The sequence below is a fragment of the Oreochromis niloticus genome, linkage group LG3 (genome assembly GCF_001858045.2).
Source record: "Oreochromis niloticus isolate F11D_XX linkage group LG3, O_niloticus_UMD_NMBU, whole genome shotgun sequence".
NCBI classification, from domain to species: domain Eukaryota; kingdom Metazoa; phylum Chordata; class Actinopteri; order Cichliformes; family Cichlidae; genus Oreochromis; species Oreochromis niloticus.
The window spans coordinates 17,401,842-17,425,671 of record NC_031967.2 but is presented as its reverse complement, the minus strand read 5'-3'; the positions used below and the strand labels follow the sequence as shown (position 1 = coordinate 17,425,671).

The 23,830-nt window shown below is 43.0% G+C and overlaps 1 protein-coding gene across 1 annotated transcript; it reads right to left on the bottom strand.

The window, feature by feature from the left end:
- Positions 1-858: 858 nt before the first annotated feature.
- On the bottom strand, positions 859-23,830 carry acap1 (ArfGAP with coiled-coil, ankyrin repeat and PH domains 1). The gene is made up of 23 exons (XM_003458866.5): positions 23,042-23,830; positions 20,430-20,487; positions 17,418-17,537; positions 17,061-17,114; positions 16,836-16,894; positions 15,185-15,368; positions 14,908-14,952; positions 14,720-14,815; positions 12,359-12,433; positions 11,309-11,421; positions 11,131-11,182; positions 10,923-11,023; positions 10,633-10,744; positions 10,324-10,535; positions 10,158-10,227; positions 9,873-9,967; positions 6,565-6,752; positions 6,406-6,456; positions 6,130-6,308; positions 5,536-5,645; positions 3,029-3,139; positions 2,887-2,948; positions 859-1,569 (listed from the first exon to the last, which is right to left on the bottom strand). Exons 1-23 carry the CDS (start codon positions 23,092-23,094, stop codon positions 1,472-1,474), a joined length of 2,298 nt encoding a protein of 765 aa, XP_003458914.1. The 5' UTR covers positions 23,095-23,830; the 3' UTR covers positions 859-1,471.

Sequence of the window (23,830 nt, the reverse complement as noted above, 5' to 3'; positions counted from 1 at the left end):
TGTGATGATAGCCTCAGCTTCCTGTTCTTACTTGACACGAGTGATATTTAACGTGGTCTTCTGCTGCCTCTGCTTCAACTTTGGAAATGCTTTTCTGCATACTTTGGTTTTAACAAGTGTTTATTTGAGCTACTGTTGCCTTTCTATCAGCTTAAACCAGTCTGGCCATTCTCCTCTGACCTCAAATATCAACAAGACATTTTCCACCAGAGAACTGCTGCTCACTGGATATTTTATCATTTTTTCCAGATCATTCTCTGTAAACCCTACCGATGGTCATGTGGGGAATTCCCAGCAGATCAGCAGTTTCTGAAATGCTCAGACCAACAACCATGCCACATTCAGTCACTTCAATCCTCTTCATTCTGATGCTCAGTTTGAACTTAAGTGGGTCACTTTTACCCTGTTTTACATCCCTAAATGCACTGAGATGCTGCCATGTGATTGGCTGACTAGATATTTGTGCTAATAAGCAGTTGATCAGGTATACTTAAGTGGCTGTTACTGTCTATACACTCTTCAGATTGCTCTATACGCTCTGTTGCAGGCATGTTTTTTCTATTCTTGGTTTAATACAATGTCACAGAAAGCAAACATACCCAGTATTGATGCTCCTAAGCACAGCAGCTCCACCAGTGGAGCTACGTGCTCTTCTGTTTGCCAATCAGAAGAAAGCTGGATGAAACAAAGGTGGAAGTAATGTGGTTTGTTTCAGAGAAAGTGAGACCCAAGACCCAGGACAAGATTAATAAGGATAATTAATGACTATTCGAAAGTTCTGCAAAGCTCCTCTAATAGGATGAGTTCTTTCAAATAAGAACTTATTACCGCTTCAGTTCAAAAAGTTAAAACTGAAACACGAGTCTGAATTTTTCTTTTATTTGATCTGAATACAAATTGAATGTACCTCACATAATTTAGACAAAACATGAACACAAAGTCCCAAATTTAAAAATCTGCAAATACTCCAGTTCCTCGCAAGACGGTAGAAATAAAATGCAACTTTTTACAACAATTTCCTACAAATATTTTTTTTTTCTTAGTTTCATGTAACGAGTCAGTAGAAATCGCAAAACCTAAAAAAAACAGCCCCTTTTCGCTTACAAAAAGAAGGAAAAAAAAAAGAAATAAAAAACAGATTTACTGGTTTTAATTAGAAAACTTTTGGCAGAGTAATGGTGCTACCCTCTGCTACAGACACCTCACGCTGGTCTCATAAAGCTGTTCCAGTGTTTCCACTTGGACACGATTGTTCTGCTCTGACGTGCTCGCACAAAGAATTCACTGTTCGGAGCGTTCGTTCCCTCTGAAGTCAACACCAGCTGAGCTGTGACCGAACACGTGGCAGGTAGCCAGAGAGAGAGAGAGAGAGAGCGAGTGCGTCTGCATGCCTGAAAGATGAATCTTTTCTATATGTGCCTGAAAGTATGTGGTGCTGCACTGTGGAATGAGGAGGTGGAGAGGCAGCTGGTTAAGACTTGGGGTCAGCACTGCGGCGTTTGAGCTTCTCTGGGTTGTTCGAGGCCATGTGGGAAAAGTCTCTGAAAATGTCCTGGTAGGTTTCATCACCTAAAAAAAAGACCAGAGAAGAAGACATGAGCCTCAAAAGCTTTCGGGAATATTCAAAACCTTAAAGAACCCACGTTAGTGCCGTCCTTGCTTTCTGAAAGCACCCGTACTTTAATGTGCCGCAGCCATCGTTTCATCAAAAGCTACACCGTTAATTGCACACCAACTATTTCCTGGACACATTTAGAGCTGTAGCCCTAAAGCAAGACACATGCAACTGAACACATAAACACACGTAATGGCATGCACATGCACTTTACCTCTTAGTTTGCTGTAGGTGGCGCACACTGCACAAGCAGTTGAGACCAGCCGGACGTCTCAGAGGGCAGAAGGCAAAGGCACACGAGTGCATACAACACAGACAACAACAACAGACAAAGCACAGCACGTCAAATACTGACCAGCAGTTCTTTCAAGCAGACAAACACAACTTGTTTTTCTTTTCTTTTTTCCTTTTTTCCCCTATTCCCGCATGACTGAAAACCGGACACAGGAGACTAAAGTATAAAGTTATCAAGAAGCCCTTAAACGGACCCAGAAGACAATCACAAAGGAATGGTCTTTGCAGCTTGAAAAAGAGCCAAATGGCACAAAAAATGCAAACAAAACCCACTGTTAACCTCAAGCTCGAGGGGCTGCGGCAGAGCACTCAGTTAAGTACAAAAGAGGTCAAATCCAACAGTGTCGAAGCTTAAACTGAGTCACCGTTCACAGAACAGTGGGAGAAAATTGTCCTTGAGAACCAAAACCCAACCCTGAATTTAGCTTACATAAACTGGAATGAGAAACACAGTCACAAATACACAAGTCAGCACACTGTACAGACAGAAAATATCCTAAATACACTGAAAATAGGCCTGACCAAGGTCTACTCTATACACAGCTTCTTTAAGCTCGCTTAAAGAACGGTTTAGTATTGAAGACGCCCACATGTAGGTCTGTGTTGACAGAGTGTTCGGATGCTTTGTGGGTTTCAAAGTGCAGCATGATGTGCATTAACAATTCAAAGTGCGTGTGACCACCTCAGGAGAACAGCTTCCACCCGTCGTACCCTCTGTTCCAGCTCTATCTTCTCTCACAGGATTCTTTTAAAAAATCTAAGTTAGAGCTTGTTTTTTTCTTTTTCATCTATAAACTCATGCATGGTAAGGCATGCTTGGTTTTAAAAAAATATTTTTTAGCCCAGTTTGTCATTTTGAATCCCCATAGCCCATCCACTTATATGGTTCTTTATAGCCTGAAGACTCTTTCTAGTATTGGCCAGCCCACCTCCAGTCCCGCCCACTCCACCCCCTGATCCCTGACCCTCTGAATGACCTGGTTGGCCGAATGCTCCATCCATCTCCCGCATCTCCTTGTTCATTTTGGCAATCCGCAACCTGAAAGACAGAAGATCGATTAAGCGAACCCGCCGCTGCTAACGTGGCTCACGTGTTTTCTTTCAGAGTCAAACACTTACAAAGTGACGATGTCTGCATTGGCGTTATCCACGGCGATAGTTATCGGGTCCTTCTGGTTCTTGTCTCGGGCGTTGTAGTCAGCCCCTCGCTTCAAAAACAGACAAACCAACCTGAGAAACGGAGAGAGCACATGAGAGACTATAGCCTGGAAATCAGTACTATGTCCAAGCATTTCCAAGGACCTGAGCATTTAAGGAACTCAAGTGAAGGGACTGACTGGAGTTGAAACTGACTTTCCCAACCAAAGTTTCTGGAGTTTAGTGTAGTTTCTCTTCTCGTTTTCTGTATCTACAGGTCCACTTTCATATCCAATCAACATTAAACACAGTAAAAACCACAGTGTCACAGTAATATTCTCAGGAATATCTTACAGGAAATTGGACAAACTGCATGTACGTTTTTCCAAGCCCTAAGGCGCGTGCAAGAGAACCAATAAAAATAAATAGTTAAAACAATAAAAACAAACAGAATTATCAAACTCTTGTTAATTCTCAAACAATCACTTTCCCCATTCCCCTTGTAGCCTCCCTTTATGCTGGCTTTTTTCTGATTGGCTGCCCCTCTGAGAGATAGCCGCATTGGGGATGTCCGCTCGTGACGTTTGGAGCAGCCTGAAACCTGAACCTCGGGGATTAAACGATAGCTTTCTAATGCACAGAGTCATTAGTTCACGCTTTTGATGGAAAGCACAACGGGGACTATTAGTTCATGGGTTTATTTCTGTATTAGATTCATGTGGGTTCAATTCTTGGAACTATGAGTTCTGAACAATTGTGAAGAAGCGTTGTCATGAATGTAGCTGAATCATGTTATTTCTTGAATTTCAATGTATTATTGCAAACAAATAAACAGATACTTAAAGTTAAGGAAACAATGAATTATATAGTACGGGCCGTATTATAAAGTGTTACTAAAAATGTTGCTGCAAAAAAAAGGAAAAAAGCTACAGTTTTACGTTGAGACCAGTTAATATCAATTATGTCCAACTAACACGTCGCTCTTAAGAATAAACTTTTATGTTTCACTGTGACTCATTTTCCACTTTACTCACCACCGGCAGGTATTGTTGGCATAATGAGTCACACTAGCCTTGTTATTAGTTTAAATAGTTCTGTGTATATCTTCAAGTTTATACACAAAAATGGACATTCCGAATCCTTGACTTTGTTTTTTTGGTCATATTTGACGTCTTGTTGTAGACAGTTGTCTACCTCCTGGTGCTTTTGACCCTTACTCTTGATTTATGGTAGCTCTATTTGAGTAGGTGTCTGCCTACAGAGAGAAGTACTCAACCTACGCAAACTGTTTACTCTTCCATAAACCCGACGACTCGCAGCTTTACTGTGAGTAGGTCAAATGCTGTTTGGTGGAGACGCTGACTAGAAAAGGGAAGGATGCAACAGTGGAGTTCACGGGGAACACGAGAAGTGCGAATTAAGATGAAAGCTAAAAAATCCAGCATAAGGCACAGGTAGTGGCCGCAGTGGGCACTTTTGATTGTTTTTAACACTCGGTTTCACTTCAGCTTATTGTAAAACTTCACTCCTCTTCACGGATGGCTGACAGGTCAACAACAGCACATGCAAGAGCGGCCCGCAGACTGGTTGTGCCACATTATTTGGACGTTAGCTCCATCCGGCAACAGACGCTGTCCACAGGTGGATGGTAGTCTGTAGCTACCAAGTGTCTGCGAATGGAGAACCATGACGAGGCCCTTAAACTGCACCCACAAAGTACAATAAGAGACTACAGAAAGTCACTGACACTTGACGACTTCAAAAAACTATGGAAATAAAAGAACTGCTGGCAGGGTGGTGTGGGAGGTAAACATCCAGAGCTAAACTTTTCTCAATTTCTAGCTAGTCTTAGTTTATGATCTTGCCTCCCCATTGCTGTCTTCCCGGCCCTCGGTGTTAGACCTTTTGTCTCTGTTTAACACTTACATGTAAACCATACCCCCCACTGATTGTTCCCTGCTGTCCTCTGGTTTATTATTATAAATGCTATGCTATGATTTTCCAGTGGTTCAGAGTCATCTTACCGCCTCAGGCCCCCTTTCTGGGTTGGTAATCTCACCATACTTTGGTAAACACACCCTCACAGGAAAACTGGATCTGAAGGCATTTCTTCAACACCAGACATCGAGGAACAGCGCACACTCATATGGTGAAGACTTGTCAGCCACCCACCTTAAATCTACCCCGCTCTACCACCTATTATACTCTAAATGGGACCATCATTTACAGAAGGAACATCATGTTGTGTTAAATAAGACTTGAAACCACCAATTGAGCCCATAAACCCATCAGGAAACTCTTTACTGGAATCATGAGCGGTCGGGACATTTTTTCATTGACTTCTACATAATCAGACTGCAAATGGTGGAGTTGCCCCCTGCTGGCAACTGGAGGGACTGCAGGTTTAAGGTCAGGTTTGTTATCTTGGTATGAGGCTATTTTTTTTCACTGAAACAGGGCAGATGCCATAGTATCTGTGTTTGTCTTACCCGGTGTGGCCCAGGATGGTGGCGTGGTGCAGCGGTCCTCTGCCGTTGCTGTCCGCCTGGTTGACGTTGGCGCCGTTTTGCAGCAGGAACTCACAGGCTGCCAGGGCGTTCTGACCGAAACAGGAGAACGAGTGAGCTCACACACCCTCTAAACCTTTACCAATAGCACCTTGTGTGACACAGCGTGAGTAAAAGGCAGGTTAAGGATAAAAACGGCACAGTATCCTAACGGTTTAACACACATTTGCATGCAAATCCACATGCAAATGTGCTCGTGGCAGTTAAGAGATACTTTATTTTTAGTGGGAAGGACATTTTGACCAGAGAAAGCAGGAACCCATTGACTACCACATGACAGCAAATATTTCGGGACCTGTTTCAAAGGTAAGCTCAGTCTCAGAGATTCCAATCCGGCTGTACCATCCCTCTTTTGTTCTCTACAAGGGTTTAGCTGTACTTAAGCAAAGGCTGCTCAACCAAGACTGGTGTCCACAAACAGGACAACAGAGAGATTTCGTTATCACCTCCATCCATTTCCAGAGGTCACAGAAATCTTAAGATTCAAACTAATGATCGACTGAGCATCCTTCTCACCACGGAGACAGCCTGTATCAGCGGCGTGCTTGACTCATCGTTCATGTTGACCCAGTTGACGTCGGCTCCGTGGGCCAACGCGTCGGCCATGACGGGGAAGTTCTGCAGGGCTGCCGAGCGGTACAGCAGCGCCCCGGGGTGGAGGTGGCTGAGATCCTCCTCCTCTTCCTCTTCATTATCTGAAAGATTAAACAGATGTAATGTTGTGTGATTCTTCTCTAAAGCTGTACAAGCAGTTTTTTGGTGGATCTGTGTTTTGTTGGGGTTTTATCTCACCTCCGTGGAAGCCTGAATTGTTCCTCTGGACAAGGTCACTGGGGCTTAACCCTAAAGAGAGAACGACAGTCGTGATTACTGATTCAGCCCACCAGGCCCTTAGCGTTATCGAAGTACGCCTTCCTGTTTGACATCAGCAGGGGCGACTCGCTGCTTTACCTGTGACCCGAGGCAGAGTGGCTCTGTTCGGTTTGGGTTTGAGCGGCGGTCTCTGTGCGATCTGTGTGGTCGCTCGGTTTCTCCTGCCGCTGGATCGCCTCAGCGGGGGATTCCTGCCAGTCTCAGGCAGCTTATGGATAAACTTCTTTTCAACATACTTTGATCGAATCCACGACTCCTTGTCTCCTCTGAGGATCAGAAAGTATCAGGAAATGAGAAAGAATAAGAGCGAGCGATGGAGGATACGCTTCTCTCACACCTACGGAGAGTTAAAACAGAAGAAGGCCACATGCAGGGCCGTGTCCACCAGTGTGTTTCTGGCTTTTCTTAAGCTCAGTTTCACTTCTCTACTTGAAGCTGTGAGAAAATAATTTAACAAGTTTCTGAGGCACTGAATGAAATAATGCATTCATTTAAATTTGGGGATGTTTGTGTGCCTACTTTCTGAAGTAAAGTTAGTTTTTAGGCATTTACAGACTCACAGTTGACCATTGATTGGTATAACGTAAGTATGGACACAACTACCATTGTTACAGTTACAGGACAAGACACATCAGCAATAATCTTACAGAAGCAACTGTTGCTGTCCATCAGTCTGAGGCTATAAGACCATTTACAAATAATTTGAACTCCATCCTTTTAAGGTGAGTAAGACAATACACAAGTGTAAGTGTAGGCCCCAAATAGGATGTTTGACTAAGACTAACCAAATCAGAGTAGATCAGACTTTCACAATCCAGAGCAACTACACAGCATGCTGGCACAAACACCTCAAACCAACTCCACAGTGGAGGAGGGGTGACAATTTGGGCTTATTTTGCAGCCACAGGTCCTGGGAACCTCGCGGTCACTGAGTCAACTATGAACACATCTGCACACCAAAGTATGCTAGTTTTTGAAGTATTCTACAGTTAAATGGCATCTGTCTGACAGCTAAAACTAAACTGGTTCGTGCAACATGACAATGATCTGAAGCACAGCAGAAAATCTGCAACAGAATGAAGGGAAAAAAAAAAGATTAAAGATGCTGCAAAGGCCCTGTCAGACTCCAGACCTCAACCTGACTCAAAAGCTGAGGTAGGACCTTTAGAGAGCTGTGAATAAATAAATGCCCGCAAACCTCAAAGAACTAAAGCAACGCTGTGAAGAGCTGGTCAAAATTCCTCTATAGTGATGTGAGAGACTGATAAAGCCACACACGAAACGATAACTTCAAGTTATTGCTGCTAAAGGTGAATCTACAAGCTGCTGAATCATGGGGTGTAATTAGTTTAACACGGTGTAATATTTCATGGGTTTCATTTTATAACTTGGTAAAGCCTGGATCACTGTTATTACGTCCTGATACCCAAACCTTAAGAGTTAAAAGAGGCTGTACTTCCCTTTGACCGTATCTGAAGCTTGCAGCCTCACTACAAGTTTCCGGACAACACTTTAGTTAGAGAGTTAACCATCTGTTTCATGTACCTGCGGCAGTTCCTGCCTGTCGTGACAAAACGCAGACGAGAGGAAGCAAAAAAAAAGAAAGAAAAAAAAATCTGAGATGGGTCGTAGGCTGCTGATAAAGTTATCCATAAACTATGAAGATCTCAATGGAGAGCACCTTTTTATAATTCAGCATATAAATAAAAATGCTCGGTGAAGCAGTGGCGTCAGTCCACTCCCACTCAGATCTGTAGCGAGTTAGTGATCAGTCAATGTAAAAATAAAGCGTGCGCAAGCAGAATTGTTAGTAATGTTAATGTGGCAGCTGAAGGAGACGAAGAGCGTGTTCCTGTTTATTTTTCTTTGCAGCTGCATCACTACTGATGTTGCATGAACCAATTAACGAATGACGCTTGAACAGAGAGAGGATTGCAATAGATGTATGCAATATTCTCCCATCTGGAGGAGTCGTCTGAATTGCAAACAGGCAAACGCATAAAATAAAACACCAACACGATACATGAAAGAATATATTTAATTCAGTTGCAGCTGATTTGTTTTGCCTTTGGTATCAACCAACTATCATTAGCTCCTGACATCTATGCTAATATTTACCTCTACTCCTCTACTGCTAATATTTACCCAATCATCAGTCTTGTTTTGGCAATATAATCATCGCCTAGCTGCAAACTTAAAGGAGGAACACCAGTAATTTTCTACTGGTCCACAGAGTTAAGAAACACAAAGTAGCTACTTTCAGCTGCTCCCTTGTCACAAGTGTTCGCCACAGCAGGTAGGTCCACATGTTTGATTCGGGCACATTCGTGTGCCGGCCTGGATCCTAATCAGGGACCTTTTGTTTGATAAGCTAATGTGTAAACCATTCCACTGTGCTCAAAACTAAAGCATGAAAAGGCAGAAATAACTTGATTTTGACAGAAACCTTAGACATTTCAACATTTCCTGCTATATGCTCACACTTTTCATACTCGGTAGCATCCCCGTCCAATCAAGCAGAAACTCAGAGGCTTGAAACTGAAGCCAAAGGACCCAAAAACTTGGCCGACCAAAATTCTAAGTTTTACAGCAGACATAAATATGTCACTTAAAACTGTTTAAAGTGCATTTCGAAGTTGATGCCAACTGTACAGGGTGATTATTTCACAATTCTCCTGTTTACACTAAATTAATTCTTTGAGTTGTATGGGTACAGGTGCGTGCCACTAATTCAGCTTCAGCTAATCTGAGCCACTGAACTGGACGTCTCAACTATGTTTGTGGTATTTGTGGCTTTAAGACCCTTTTTAAATCAATAATCTGTCAAAAGTCTGTCCAAAGGAATGTTCTGTAGTTTTTGAATGAAATTTTAATATTTTGTTTTCATGCCAGCGCTAATTTGCATAAATCTGTCTCTGTGCATGCTTCTGAGATGAACCGGCCTCTTGTCATAAGAAAAGTGGAACAGGTACTCTATCGATGCACTGCATTAAGCTAGTTAGCAGTAGCGGATAACATAGCACTCTAATTTCTCTTCCAAATCTGGTCACTCTGGGCTCCAAAAAAACAAGATAGCAACAGGCAGTGATGCTAAAATGAAACCTTTAAAGCAGACATTTGTAAACCTGGTTTTTCATGCCATCTTTTATATACAGTCTATGGTTCTGATGCATTTTCTCTTGCACGCATCATGAAGCCTTGAGTCCCAAAGCAAGATAGCCAACAAGAATAACTGTCTGACTACACAGCGCTCCCTCAGGACTACAGAGGATATTAAATATTAATTTTTAATATCTCAGGAGACTTCCTGTGACACATCTGCACCTGGAAAAATCAGCTGAATGCACCAGAATGTCTGCACGTTGGACTGGATTGATTAGGCGTACCTGGGACTGGAGGGATTGGGCTTCTTGATGGTGATCTCATCAATCCGAGCTTCATAGATCCTGTTGATAACTGTGTTCCCCAACTCACACATCAACTAAAACAAGAACAAATAAACCAGATTAAGTACTAATTTCTTTCGAATTTCGATTTTTTTAAAATTTTGTTTTGGCTTATATAAAGAAAACGGTTGCATAATCCATTGCGCAATCATAATTTTCTCAGGAACTTTTTCACAATAGGCCACAGGGAGGTGGAGCCGCTGCAGCTTTAAAATTTTAAATTACCTTAATAAGCTCGGGCTCCCAGGAGTCGAGGGTGAGGGAGCGTACTTTGGAGAAATGGACTCCCAGGCTCCTGCCAGGGAAGGAAACCATTAAAGCACACAGTGGAAGCCAAATGTGTGTGTGTGTGTGTGTGTGTGTGTGTGTGTGTGTGTGTGTGTGTGTGTACCTGTGTATTCCCGAGCAGACGATACAAAGTGTGATGCCCAGGTTAATGGAGGCCCAGTCAGGACCCGGCTCTCCGCAGTCGCAGCACTGTCTGTTCCCCGGGATTGCCTGAACCTCCTCCAGTGCTTTGCAGCCCTCGTTCTCCTGATCCACACCTCCTCCACCTCCTCCTCCTCCCAGGCTGCTTGTAGACACCGAGCTGCAGCGCTGTCTCTGATAACAGAGACACATGGGAATGGCGAGCATTTAACTCCCACTGGAAAGTGCACGTTGAAGATAATGTGTGTGTGTGTGGTGTGTGTGTTCTCACTGGGCTGAGTGTGTCCTCTCGGCGCTCCTGAAAGGCTGAGGCGATGCTGTTTTGGACGGCGCTGATCCATGCTTGCTGCTGCCTTTCTGAGTCTGCCTGCAGCAAACAGCACCTACGCAAACACACGCACACATGCACCCAAAGTCACACAACAGTGACCATTTAACACTCGAGAAGCAAGAAACTAACACCTCGGCGGTGTGCAGGACGCTTTAACACACATGTGATGCTAATGTGACTTCAACACCATTACTGGAACAGACACGCAGGTGTGCATGAAGTGCACTCACTTTGATGGGGAAACCACTTCAAAGCAAAACCGCCTCTCATTATCAAAGCTGGGTTTGACTGTGCAAAGACGCAAGTCCTCCACCACGACTGTAGGCTGGTCCTAAAAGATGGACAAACCGTGATGATCAGGTTGCATACGTGCAAATTCGTGTTTCCAATGTGCTCGTGACCCTAAGCGAACAGCTGCGACGGTTATTTGAAACTTACCTTGAATTTCTTCTGATACACCAGCTGATTCTTCTGAATTGAAAACCAGCGCCTGAGGTGGAGAAAGAGTTTGGCTTTTTAGCTGTTTTCATTCACTGCTGGACAAGCAAACGCACGGTGGACATCGGATTTCTCAAAGTGAGGTTCATGAGAGGAAAAGGACACAGTAAAGTTGTACCTGCTCCAGGTTTTGAAGGCGTTGCTGGCCCTCTTGTAAAGATAGCCCTCCATCGCGATCCCATTAGCTGCGTCACCATTAAAGTCCATAATGGAGTCATCATAAGACATGTCCTTGAAATATTTAAGAAATTAAAATCACATTGTGTCATCTGGTTCAAGGTCTTTTTTTTCTCCCCACAGCTTTAATTGTATTTACAAAAAGTAATGTAATATAGAAGTAATTGGTGCGGTACAGATCTGACGTACCATGTTGAATGATTATTCTCTGGGTGGTCCCCCCGTTTGCAACATCTTGGCCAAAAGTTATCAATAGCAGTGCTGCATTTCATCCGGGAATGACGCAAATAAAGCAACCATGCTATAATCGATGCCATTCAAATGTGGGCCACTTTTAGGCTGACATCCAGGCCTAACCTGATCCGGTAGGTTGCATCTTTGCCCATGTTAGATTTGTTATATTTGCATCAATATGCTTTAGTCTCATAGTACATCAGTTTGTTGGGGCCAGAAAAAGGCCATCAGCACTGAATCCTTCACAGAAGATGCCAAAGCCCTGCTGGCCTCCAGTGAGCAGAGCATATTTTACTGAAATACACATCTGTCTGCACAATCAGGAGCTTAGCAACCAAACCTAGCATACAGGTACATCTTAGTTCCCTTGAGCTTTTTATCTTTTTATCTATATTACATTTATAATGTTATTATGTTGCCTAGCAACCACCTACCAACTGCCTAAAATGACTAATTTGTTGTATTTAAGCATCTTTATTAAAGCATTGCGTCATTTTAACTTCACAACACTAACATTTAAATTTTATTTTTGCAACTTTCATTATGCATCATATACTGTTATGTCATCGTGTTGTCTAGCAACCACCTAACAAGAGATTAAAATAACAGATGAAAACGCAGCTACATCGTGTAAAAACAAATGTGACAGCACCAGAAATGCCGTTTTCGTTATTCCACTGTCTCCGTCTTGTTAAAACCTAGTGCCTACAATACCCATGATGCCCCTTTTGGTTGTGAACGTTTGTAATTGTATTACCTTTTTCTTGACTGCTGCGTGTCTTTGCTCCATGTCCCTCTTTTCTCTGGCACAGTCGAGGACAAACTGTTTGTGCTGTCAAAACACAACACGACACAGCGGTTATTAAACCTGGATTCATATTTTTATACTTTCAGCTCACTGTCCAGCTCTACCAGGTTAAACACAAACTGAAAGGAGAGTGGTTCGATCACCGTCCCCTCCTGTCACTGTGCCGAAATACCCTTGGGCAACACACTGAAGCAAACACTTTCTAACTGAATGTCAGAAATTGTTTATGCATAGAAAGTGAGTAGCAAGGTGCTATGAAAGCACCAGCCTATTTACCAGTGAAACTGAGATTATTCAGAACATCAACATTTTTACCAGCCTTCAGATTTGCACCACTTTTATTCAGGTCGCTAAACTAGTACAAAAACCCCCACAAGAACTGTTTTTCAGCATCTCTCACCGATCACTTTATTTTTTCCTTTATTTACAGAACATCGCAAAGCCCAAAACAGTTTGTGAGAACCGTTTAAAACTGTAAAACCTGCATGGTCTTTTCATTAAATGTAATGAAGAAGAGCTTTCTCCTTTAATTTTCATCTCCGACACATTTAGTTCTTTCAGAAACTCAGACAGATCGGCAGCTTCGCGGTGGGTTATCACTCCTGCGCACTCTTGTGCAAACAGGAACTAGGAAGTGCTGAACTTCTGCCGTGTATCCTGCGCCAAACCAAAAAACAACATGGGTGGTCTCTCCTGCACAGAGCCTACTTAGAGCATCATCCTCTCCCTATTTCACTCTCTCCTCTGCTCTTGCTCATTCTCATCATTTCCTGTTCAAACAGGAAGCGCTTTTCTGTGGTTTGATCCGGTCAGTGAACGTGTTCACAATTTACTTCCTGTTTGAAACTCTTTTTATTGTACCAAAAACACTTAGCAGCAATGCTGCCTCTGCTCAAGGTTGACGGTGCAGAAAAGATTTTACGGTTTCCTCTGCAAATGAGCAGGAAGGCGCGCGCACACACACACAGACATGTGAAATATTTCCTGTTGTTGCTCACTTTTTCCTGTCACGATGAAAGTGTGATGTCACCTTGTGACTCCACTGCCCCACCCCCAAAAAATGCCAGTTCCTAGCTGGACAGAGTTAATCCAAACAGCATTTTGGCCAAAAGCATCATACCATGACGCCTGTGGTCCACAAACACGATTGTTTCATTCAAAATGTCTTAGCAACATCTTGTGTATCCCTAAGCCAGAACAAACATTTGTAATCCATTTCCTGCCTCATAAATCATCTGCAAGGCTTTTCTGGGTGTTTCAGGCCTGCGTTGTTCACCAGCTTTTGGTTGGCTTCTCTCTTTTTAGCATGCAGACAATGTACACTGCACCAGTTTATCACCACTGACTAATCAACTCGGCAGCAACACTTTGTCTATACATGTGGCCCAATCATGCTTACTGTGAGTCCCTAGAAAAAGCCCATTCTAATGCAAGAAAAACACTCTGTGCAATGAGTTTACAGCAATTAGTCTTTGACTTAGGATAAAGACTCAAACTGAGAAACTGCTAATGTGGCTAAGGAAAACAGTTTTTAGAGATGAAATTAGCACGTTGACAGCCTAGCCCAAAAGCACTTTTTGTCTATAAAACTGATTTCCTCCTTCAACAACTGTAGAGTAGGTTAAGATTTAATACAATAATGAAGATTAATCCTTAAAATTGTGTAATTTTACTAGACCAAATATGGACACTTCTGGTCTAAAAAGACCAACTAGTGCAGGATATCAGGAGTGACTATTTCCGTCTTTTACATACAGTCTATGGAGGCCTCTGTGTGTGTGTGTGTGTGTGTGTGTGTGTGTGTGTGTGTGTGTGTGTGTGTGTGTGTGTTGCTCGCTCTTGGCAGCTGACTCCAGTTTAGCCAGAGAGAGGCGTGCTCCAGGAGCTCAGTGGAGAGGAGGCTGTTTTGTTTGGCTCCTTTAACCCTTCTATGCTTACTCTTTTGTTTAGTTACCAGCTTCTAGTTTTGTTGTGTTCGCCTTCCTTTGATGCTATGCCAGTGTGTCCATCTCTTTTAATTATTCATAAAAACCTCGACTTTCCTGCCAGCTTTGCCTCCTTGTCTAATTTTTTTAACTTATCATTTGTTGTTATTCCCTTGAACGTATAAAGGAACAAACACACACACACAGCAGGATCACAAGTAAGGTTTCTATTCTACACAATCACAAGTATGAACACATTTTTCTCACATTGAGCATATCTTTTTCCTGTCCTGCTGCTAGTTATTTATGACTCATGCACAGATGGTTTCAGTCACAAAATTTTATTTTAACCGAAACAGAGATGTAACAAAACAGAAAGAGTTACCTCTTCATTCAGCTTTTGTCGATACTCGTCCAGTTCTGACAGAGACTGGTGACCCTGCAGGAAGAACTGGGCTTGGGCATCCATCAGCGACAACATCTGACAGGAAACAACACAAAGCCAGTGAGAAACATCTGAAGATAGAGTATGCATTTAAAAATGGACACAAACACGTAAAAAAAATAACTCACTGCCAGCAAAATATCTGTCTTCTTCTTGGCCTCAATGACATTAATCTGAAAAAAAAAGAAAAAGAAAAAGCAGGAAGCAATGGTTAGAGAGACTTCCATATTTTCATGACCAAAACAGATACTGTCCAGCCAGAAGCCACAACCACAAGTCTGGACAGAAGCCCAGAGGCAGGCCTGTTATCGTCCACTGTGCTGCTGCTCCAGGCCGTTGTTCCAACCTAGCAGTCTGAGTTAAAGTGAAGCCTGTGTGAGCCTCTCTGCACTCATCTTTCCTCACCTCCAGCACGTAGTCCAAAGCCTCAGACCTGAAGGCCTTGCGCGCGTTGAGCAGGGCGTTACTCGCCTCCTCCACTTCGTGCTGCTTCCCGCGTGGAGCCTGAGCATTCCTTGACAGCGCCCCCTCCAGGGCTTCGCTGCTCTTTTCAAACTCTTTTCGTCTGTCCTTAAAACGGCGAACATCTCTGCAGAACAGGAGACGAAGGTAAGAAGGGAAAAAAGCACTGTGCTGTGCAAAAATCTTGAGCCATCCTTTTTTCCGTACATATTTCCTGCAAATGTTCTAGTAGTTTTGTATTATAGTGCTCTTGAGCAACAGTTCTCCGGGCTTTCTGAAGGTCTTTCAAAAATTCTTCTGGGGGCTTTTCCACTCCTTTTCAGCCCAGTCCCTGTATCTGACATTTCCTCATTCATTAAGCCCCTTGACACTAACCTATGAGTCATTCAAGCAATAAAAATGCACCTAACTCAAGGGATGAACCAGTGTTAGACAAATTGGCAAAGAAACAACTTTATATGGTATCTTTAGACACTTTGTTGTTAGCAGCCTGTCACAAAAACACAACTTTGTTCCCATTTATTTAATTGATTCTATCTAACACTATTTGTAAAACACAGTGAAAACTGTCATGGTTTGCCACTGCATTAAGTTGTGTTGCATCAAAATTGATGCACTAAGTACACAGAAAAGTCCCATCAGATTTTTATCCACCATGCAATAACATCTGGAAAGCATCTGCTTGAAAACAGCTTCATTTTTCAGCATGGCAATGATCCCAAACACTCTGCCAATGCAATAAATGCACACCTGGATAGAAAACACACACGATGGAACACTATCAGTCATGGATTGGCCTCCCCAGAGCCCTGACCTCAACACTACTGAAGCAGTGTGGGGTCTTCTAAAGGCAGAAACATCCAAAGAAGAGCTTTGAAAGTCCTTCAACATGTCTGGAGAACTATTCCTGAAGACTTCTTATAAAAATGTAAAGAAAGCTGCCTCAGAGTTCAGGCTGTGCTGAAGAATAAAGGTGGTCACACCAAAGATTGACTTGCAAACTCTGGTTTTTGCCTTATATACTGAATTTCATGTATGTTTGCAATAAATCGCTGCACCTATTCCCCATATTCCAAGCAAAATATAAAGAAATGAGAGGTGGCTTAAGACCTTTGACAGCACTGTAGTTTGACCTTTCATAAGTGTTCGGTGTTTGCACATTGAGACTGCTGTGGAAGGTAAAATAAGTCATATCCGTACTACCACATCAGTTTTAATGCAAAAGCAGCAAGCAAGTTATTGGATGCTGCTAAGTCCCATGCACGTGATATAAAACATTTTTTAATCACCGGCACATTTATTGTTCTTTCTTTCCTTCTTTTTCACCATAGCTTTTGTGCGTAACTGTTTACCATGTGACGCTATGGCAAATACCTCTCTTATCTAATCTACCAAGTTATTTCCACTAATGGGAGCAGACCACAAGACAAACTATGAGGAGAAGCAGAACGATTATGACAGGCACACATGCAGGGGAATGACTGTATCTAAGGAAAATGTACGTATGTATGAAGTGTATGCTGGTGCTGGTGGGACAGAAACTTAAAGCCTTAGATTAAACACACAGGTGGGGCCACCGAAGCGGCTCACTCACTCTTTCACAAAGCTTTGCAGCTTCGCCCTCACTGACTTCTGCGTGGTCTCAATCACTTCCTAAAAGGAGACAAAGACAAATATCGTCTAGTGAGTGCACATAACATATTAAATGTCAAATGTACTATGTTCAGCGGCGTGCTGCAGCCGTACTTGACCACATACTGCAGCTGATAAGCATCGGCACTGAAAAAGAGAAGTCAGAGACTGTGAATAACAAACTCACCCCCTGTGCCTCAAAAATGACATTCAGCTTTTTGGAAAATTTCTCCAAGCAGTCCTGCAGGGCACAAATCTTAGATTAGACTCTGAAAGCCATCAAGTCATTAATGCATTTTAATGTTTTCATTCATCGATTCATAACCGCCATCTTTATTTACAGCTTCCGGCCACTTTGAGAACCTAAACTCTGGTTTGTTTAGTCTCAGAAAAAGCGCACAGATCTTCAAAATGTGACAGTCAGATGGTGCATTTATCAAATGACGAAGTAAATCTGACACAATCTGAACAGAAACATTACATGAGACAACACTAGTGCACAAATAACCCTCTGATGATTGGCATGCCAGCGTGCTCTGCTCACCGCCATCATCTTGTCCCCGGAGCATTGGTGTCCGAGCTCCCGGAGGCCGTTGACGAAGCTCTTGCTGGTCTGACAGTAGGCTTTGCCGGCCTCCAGCATGGCCTGGCACTGTTTCACTAGCTGGATGACACAAATAAGCAACACGAAGATTAAATGATCTCCTGAACAATGTAACAGCAGGCAACAAACGTTAGTTTAACATAATCTGCATTCATGCTGAGTATAACCTTGTTCAAAGATTTTAAGTCTGGTTGCTCAGTAGCTGTACTGGAGACCTGAGAGAATAAGTATAAAACATGCCGGAAGTGTCTCAAACCTTCATATCGCCACCAGATGGCGATAGCTGTAGTTGCAGTTACAAAAAGACTTGTGGTCCTATAAAATTGTACTCAGAAAGCAGCTTGACTTCTGTAAATACTTTCCTGCCAAGCGTATGAGCTCAGTCGCATATTTTGAGTCATACTGAACAAAGAGCGGTCGACCACTTCGTGTAAGCACTATGTTTGTTTCTCTTTTAACTCCATTTTGGTCTCCACCACCATACGAGGACTATATGAGGCTCTTTTAGCTGTTAAAGTTAGCTTTTTTTCTTCTTCTCTTTTTGCTAGCGTATAGCTAATTTGGCTAGCTGGCTAAATAATAAAAAGCAGTGTTGTTTTTGTCTTATTTTTGCTGAAACAGCTTCTTGATAGTCTGCTCCTGGAAAATATGAGAGGCTGTTTCTGCCACTGGAAAAAGAAATTTTCCATCTATGAGTCAAAAATTCAGGTTATTATCTAAATTTTGACTTACAGACTAAAACTTCCGAGGATGTTGAAATTTTAAGATAGTTTCAAGTTTTTGCTAACTTGAAACTCAAAATCAGCTCTTTCTGGTAAAAAATAAAAATAAAAAAGATAAAAATTTCATTGGTGGAAACAAACAGCAGGATTGAGACTGACACAGCACAAACTGTGTCATGCCAGGAAAACTTGCTTTAAAGCTACTTAGAGGCCAGGAAAGTGGAGGATCTCTATGTGTTGTGAATTGTGCTTTTTAAATAAAAGCAAATTACATGAATTTTGTTTTTAATTAAAGGTCAGATATAAACTGAGCTTCTGCCTTGAAAAGATAAGGCCTGTACCCAACGTCCACCCTCACAGTCAGTTCCACTGTTTTGTTGATTAGACCTTTCCTCTGGCCTCTGTGAGCACCCTTTGAAGTTCAAAAACAAGAAATTGCATACAAATTTTATTTTCTTACCCATTAAAAGCTCCATTTATCAAACAATAAAACCCACCGCTTCACCACTTCAGCATGCTCCGCTCACTTACAGCTTGAAGCTTTAGGTGGTTTTCAAGCCAATTCAGTGACTTTATGGCTTTCCTCTTTTTTAGCTGCCTGTCTCGTAAGTGCTGCTCGTGACCACAAGCGTTCAGCAAAAAGGACTTAAACCCTGTGGGGAGCTCCTCCCTTCCCCAGCATGTTCAACAGCTCATGACCTTTATTACATCTGCAAATATCTAATTCAATACAATAATTTAAAAGACGTGTTGGGAGAAATCTTTAGTTTCATTTGCGTCACATTTAAACCACCAGTGACATCTGAGGAGTCTCAGAAAACATTTTGGCACGTCGCAAAACCTCACCTGTAATGGATTTTCAGGGCTGAAACATTAATATTAAATCCCTGTGACTTTATGTTACATGTCAGTGACTCATTATGTAAGCACACACACCACCTGAGTTTAGATATTACTGCAGTGGCATTATAGGACACGCTGTCCGACTTTTTTGTGCAAATCTCAGTTAATTTATCTGCATTTCTCTGAGCAAAAGCACCTCTGAACACAGCGAAGACGTGAAGCTGAATCCACACGCTTCAGTCCTGAACTCAATGAACTTCTAAAATTGTTGAAAAAAAATGCACAGTGGCTAATTTGCATACAAAACACACAGATTACACATCACTCTACACTGCTACAGATTACAAATGAGCTCCATGCAGCATTAAATCCATACTTCACTTACATAATGAATACTTACAATCAGACCTTTATATAGAATATTAAGTTTGATTTGTACTCCAGCAACGTTTATCTCTAAACACCCTCTTTTTTGAGACTGTGGTATTACTCGTACAGTGGATTATCTGATGACTTCTTCTGGTGTAGTCAGATAACTGAAAAATATAGCGTGCAGTGTCTGTCAAAGAAGAAGAAGAACTTTGTCCCAAAATCCTTTTTTATCGTTATGTGGCTCAGACCTGTAGCAGCATGTGAAATGGCACCGGGACAGAAAAAAACAAACATGTGATACTTCCTTAAACCTAATCTCATGGAAAACATCTCACGTATGCTGGGAAAGGTTTCTTTCTGTTTCTTACTTAAACAGTAATGTCAGAAACGTCTGTGGCCGCTGTGACTTAAAAACAGCACGAACGCAGTTAGCCCACCTTACTGAAGTCTCTCCACCCCCTCACCTGCTCAACTGAAATCAGTCACCTTCATGACACTTTACAGGCAAAGTGAGTGTGTTTGTTTTTGTATTTAAAAATGGTAAAATGTAACATGTGGGAACCTGAGCTTGCAGAATAACTAACAACATAGTAGTAAGTCACTTTGATTTGTGCTTATTCGGTATCATCGGGGAACAGAAACGCAGCATGTGACTGATGTCTATCAGATGAATAGATCTGAAACTGTAGATTTTTACAGCGTGAGCACGCAACAGGGAATATAGGTCGGCACGGCGAAGCAGAACAAAGTGCAGTTCTCTCTGAAGCAGGACAATATGATGGGGAAGCAGCACCTGCAGGCACTTCCTGCTCGCCGGCAGGTGAAAAACGCTCCAACCACCAACACCCACCACTGACTTCGCTGCCACTGTCCACCGCCACGTGACGCCTCTTCTCCGTTTGTGCGCTTGTGTGTTTGTGTGTGCGCGTCTAAGGGAACATTTTAACTTTTTGAAGTAGAGCGGTGACTCACAGCTACAGCGGTGCTATTTCAAAAGCATCTGGAGGTGTCTTACCTTCTCCAACCGTGTCTCGAGTTCGCTCACGTCATTCTGGACGTCTTCGATCTCAGCTCTGGAAAAGAGAAAATTCCAGGGTTCATGGATTTTTCAATATACGGGGCGAAAACCCTTCATTTTAAAGTCATTTATCAGCTCTATCCTCTCAAAAACTATTCTTTTTTTTTTTTTTGCACATTATAAACTAGAATAAAACATCTTTCTGATGTTTTACAGATTAAATGTTTCATTTCTTTACACATTTCTGCAAACATCAATCCACCTGCCCCGTGATTGGCTGGGATAGCCACCACCACCCCTCCCCCTCCTGCAAACCCTGATCTGAATAAGCAGTTAAGAAAATGAATGGATGGATTCTTGCACATTTTATTGCTTAACATTAAAACATAACCACTGCAACACGATGCGCTTCTGTGGTGCAAGCTTGATACCTTCATGGACAGCTTTATTTCTCCATTTCTCATTTGCTCTGCATGCTTATAAACCAAATAATTCATACTTAACATTTTTATTCATGTGCTTTATTTCCACTGAGATGATGCATATGACTCCCCAGCATTTCCATGCCTTTAAAAGCAGTGGATGTCAACGTGTCACCGTCACAGTGTGCAGGGACAGTCGGAATCGCAAACAGGAAAGAGTATTTTTTTTGTTGTCTTAATATTGTGCAGCTAGAGCCTCGTTACGCTGACAGAATTACTCCACATATTTCACGGCCGCCGCTATTTCAAGCCCCGGGCATCTTGTTTTACACTCATTTAGCTGTAATTAAGCATGAAGCTTTGGGTATTTTTAGAATCTCTGTGACCTTCGGCAGAGTTTGAAGTGCATTCCTGTGGGTTTGAATGGAGCTTAGGGGACGCTCCAGCCATCAGAAGTTTATGTAGGTCCACATGACTGCAAAGAAAACCTCCAGTGTGCGTGTAATTGATTACATTTTGTTTTCTGGGTTCAGGATGCGGACTCGAACATCTCTGAGACAAAAGCTCCTCAGAAATCCTCTTCAGGGCTGGTCTTTTTTTTAAGGCCTTCTTCTTTTTCTTGTTTTTTTTGTCGTGACACTTTCTTTCGATCTCTTTCTGCCTGTCGTGTCTTCTCATACCAAAAGCTAAACCATGTGGTTTCCGCTGCCTTCCACCAACAGTACAGAGATACAGAGAGAAACAGAGAGACAGAGAAAGAAAAAAAAAGAGGCGCGTCTGAGTGGGGAGAGGAGAGGAGGCCCGGGACAGACAGTAACTGTTTGTGTTTGTTAGTGCGGCGAGGTTTGAATCAAAGTCTGAGGTCATGTGCTCTTGAAACACGACCAAATGACATGTCAAGCCAGGAGAGAAGGGAAGAAAAGGGTTGTTTTTTTTAAAAAAAGAAAGAAAAAGGTCTAAAGGAGAGAGGCCACTGTGGAGGAGAGTGAAGGAGCCCTCGATTAAAAAGAAGCACATCCTTTTTATCTTCTTCATGTCTCCTTGCAAGAGAGACGGAGGCTAAGAAAGCAAATTAAGACAGAGCTTAAGCTGTGTTTCCGCCGTGGTTCTCCCCACAGAAAACATGCTTCCTGTCTCCTGTTGATCACCTCAGCACATCTCGCTTCACTTCCTGTCACCCTCCCACCCCGCTGTTACCTAGTAACCAGAAGGTACCACATTTGATATGTGTCCCAAGCTGTCAGAGCACTTTATTTCCCCTCATTTTTTTTTGCCCTCTGTATTGTCCATCCATCTTTCCGTGTATATGTGTGCGATTAACCCTGTCTGTGTATTTGGCGGCTGCAGCACCTCCTCCTCCCTCCTTCACCCTGCTCGCAGCCTGACACGAGACCTCACCACGTCTGCTGCCACAAGTCAAACTTTCCACTGCTGTGTGAGCACCATAAATTCAAGATGGGCGAGAGAGAAAGACTGAGGTATGCCAAATCAGCTGGCTGAGGCAGCCACTGTGACTCAGGCGAGGTGCCAGAAACTGTCAAGGCACACCCAAAGTTGTGCCAAGCTCTCTCTTGAGCCACTTGCAAAAGCAACTCAGAAACACTTCCCTTTCGATTGCACCAGATGTGCTGATGTTGAAAGGAAACCGATTGCGCTCCGCTTTGCTGACACGCAGCAGGGGCTGCAGTGACCCGGCCTGAATTAAAATTTCGATTCTTTAAAAAATTAGTGTGATCTCTCTGAGAGTGGAGGTGGGTTGATCTCGGCAACTATCAGGAAGAGGAAGCATCAAAGCTGCAACTGAAGTTTGGAAAACCAAGCCATCAGTGATAGCACTGCTGATATTTTCCACTGGAAGGAGTTTCGTGGCAATGTTTGAATGTCCGTGGCTAGTACAGGTTTTCTGTGGTCTCGGTGAGACGTGGGAAAGCACCTCAGAGCAGCAGATCAGCCCCCCACAGCCCTGCAGGCCTGCACAATGTCCTCGTAGCTTTCAGTGACTTTTGACCCGAGCAGCTCAAACTCTCTGACAGAAGAGTGAACAGCAACACCGGCAGATGCATAAATGTGTTATTAGGGAAACACGAATCAGCCTTTAATCCATAATCTCCTGCTGGAGCTGGAGCAAAGCCAGCTTTTCACTGGTGACATCAGCATGACTAACAAAGGTACAGGTGAAACTCTTACCTGAAGCGTGGGGAGTCCTTCAAACCCTCCTCAAAGTCCAGTTTCACCGTCATCCTTCGCGTTGACACCAACCCTCGTGACACTTCGTGTATGTATGTGACTCCTGGCTTTCAGCTGGAGGTGCCCGGCAGCCTGGCAAAGACAAAAACTAACTCTCTTTTTTCCCCCACTCGTTTTAACGCTCCACATCGGCAGCCCGGATCATTGTTCTCGCTGCTGGGTGTTTTCGCTCTCGTGTAGGACTTGTTTTCCTCTCCGGGTTTCTTTCTTTTTCGCCCGATCTGTCGCACATTCGCGTCGGAAGAGAACTTGTCAGCACTGAATGAACTGAGGGGATGTTAGTCGCGTCATTACCATCTTATGCGGCAGATTTAAAAAAAAAGGAAAAACGCACAGTCCGGCGCAGAAGATGCGCAAAGCCACGGGAGGAGTTCCAGCAGAGGGCCAGAGTGTCTTTATGGATCCCAGAGGATTTCAAATAAAATCCGATGGCAGTCTGTGAATCAGGACTCCCCGGGGGTGCCGAGTCTAGTACTCTGCCTGTCTCTCTGCCTCTCTCTCTGTCTCACAAGAGGTCCACCCCCCATGTCACGTCCCACTATTTCCGGGTTTGTTACTCATGGCAAATTATGGTTTTGAAGTAGGAAGCTGCACATAATAAGAGACATACACTGCCAGGTTGCATCATATGAAAAAACGCCGAGCTGAAGGACTTATAATCTGACACTAACGTTTAACATCCACACCGGCTACAGCAGGCCGCGCCGTGTAGTTTCACCCCCCTCAGTT

Excerpts from the sequence above, each read along its gene's own strand:
- acap1 (XM_003458866.5), bottom strand. The coding sequence starts at position 23,094 with ATGACGGTGAAACTGGACTTTGAGGAGGGTTTGAAGGACTCCCCACGC. Across the intron at positions 11,422-12,358 it reads ACGCAGCAGTCAAGAAAAAG|GACATGTCTTATGATGACTC; the intron begins GTAATACAATTA and ends AAATATTTCAAG. Across the intron at positions 11,024-11,130 it reads TGTATCAGAAGAAATTCAAG|GACCAGCCTACAGTCGTGGT; the intron begins GTAAGTTTCAAA and ends TCCATCTTTTAG.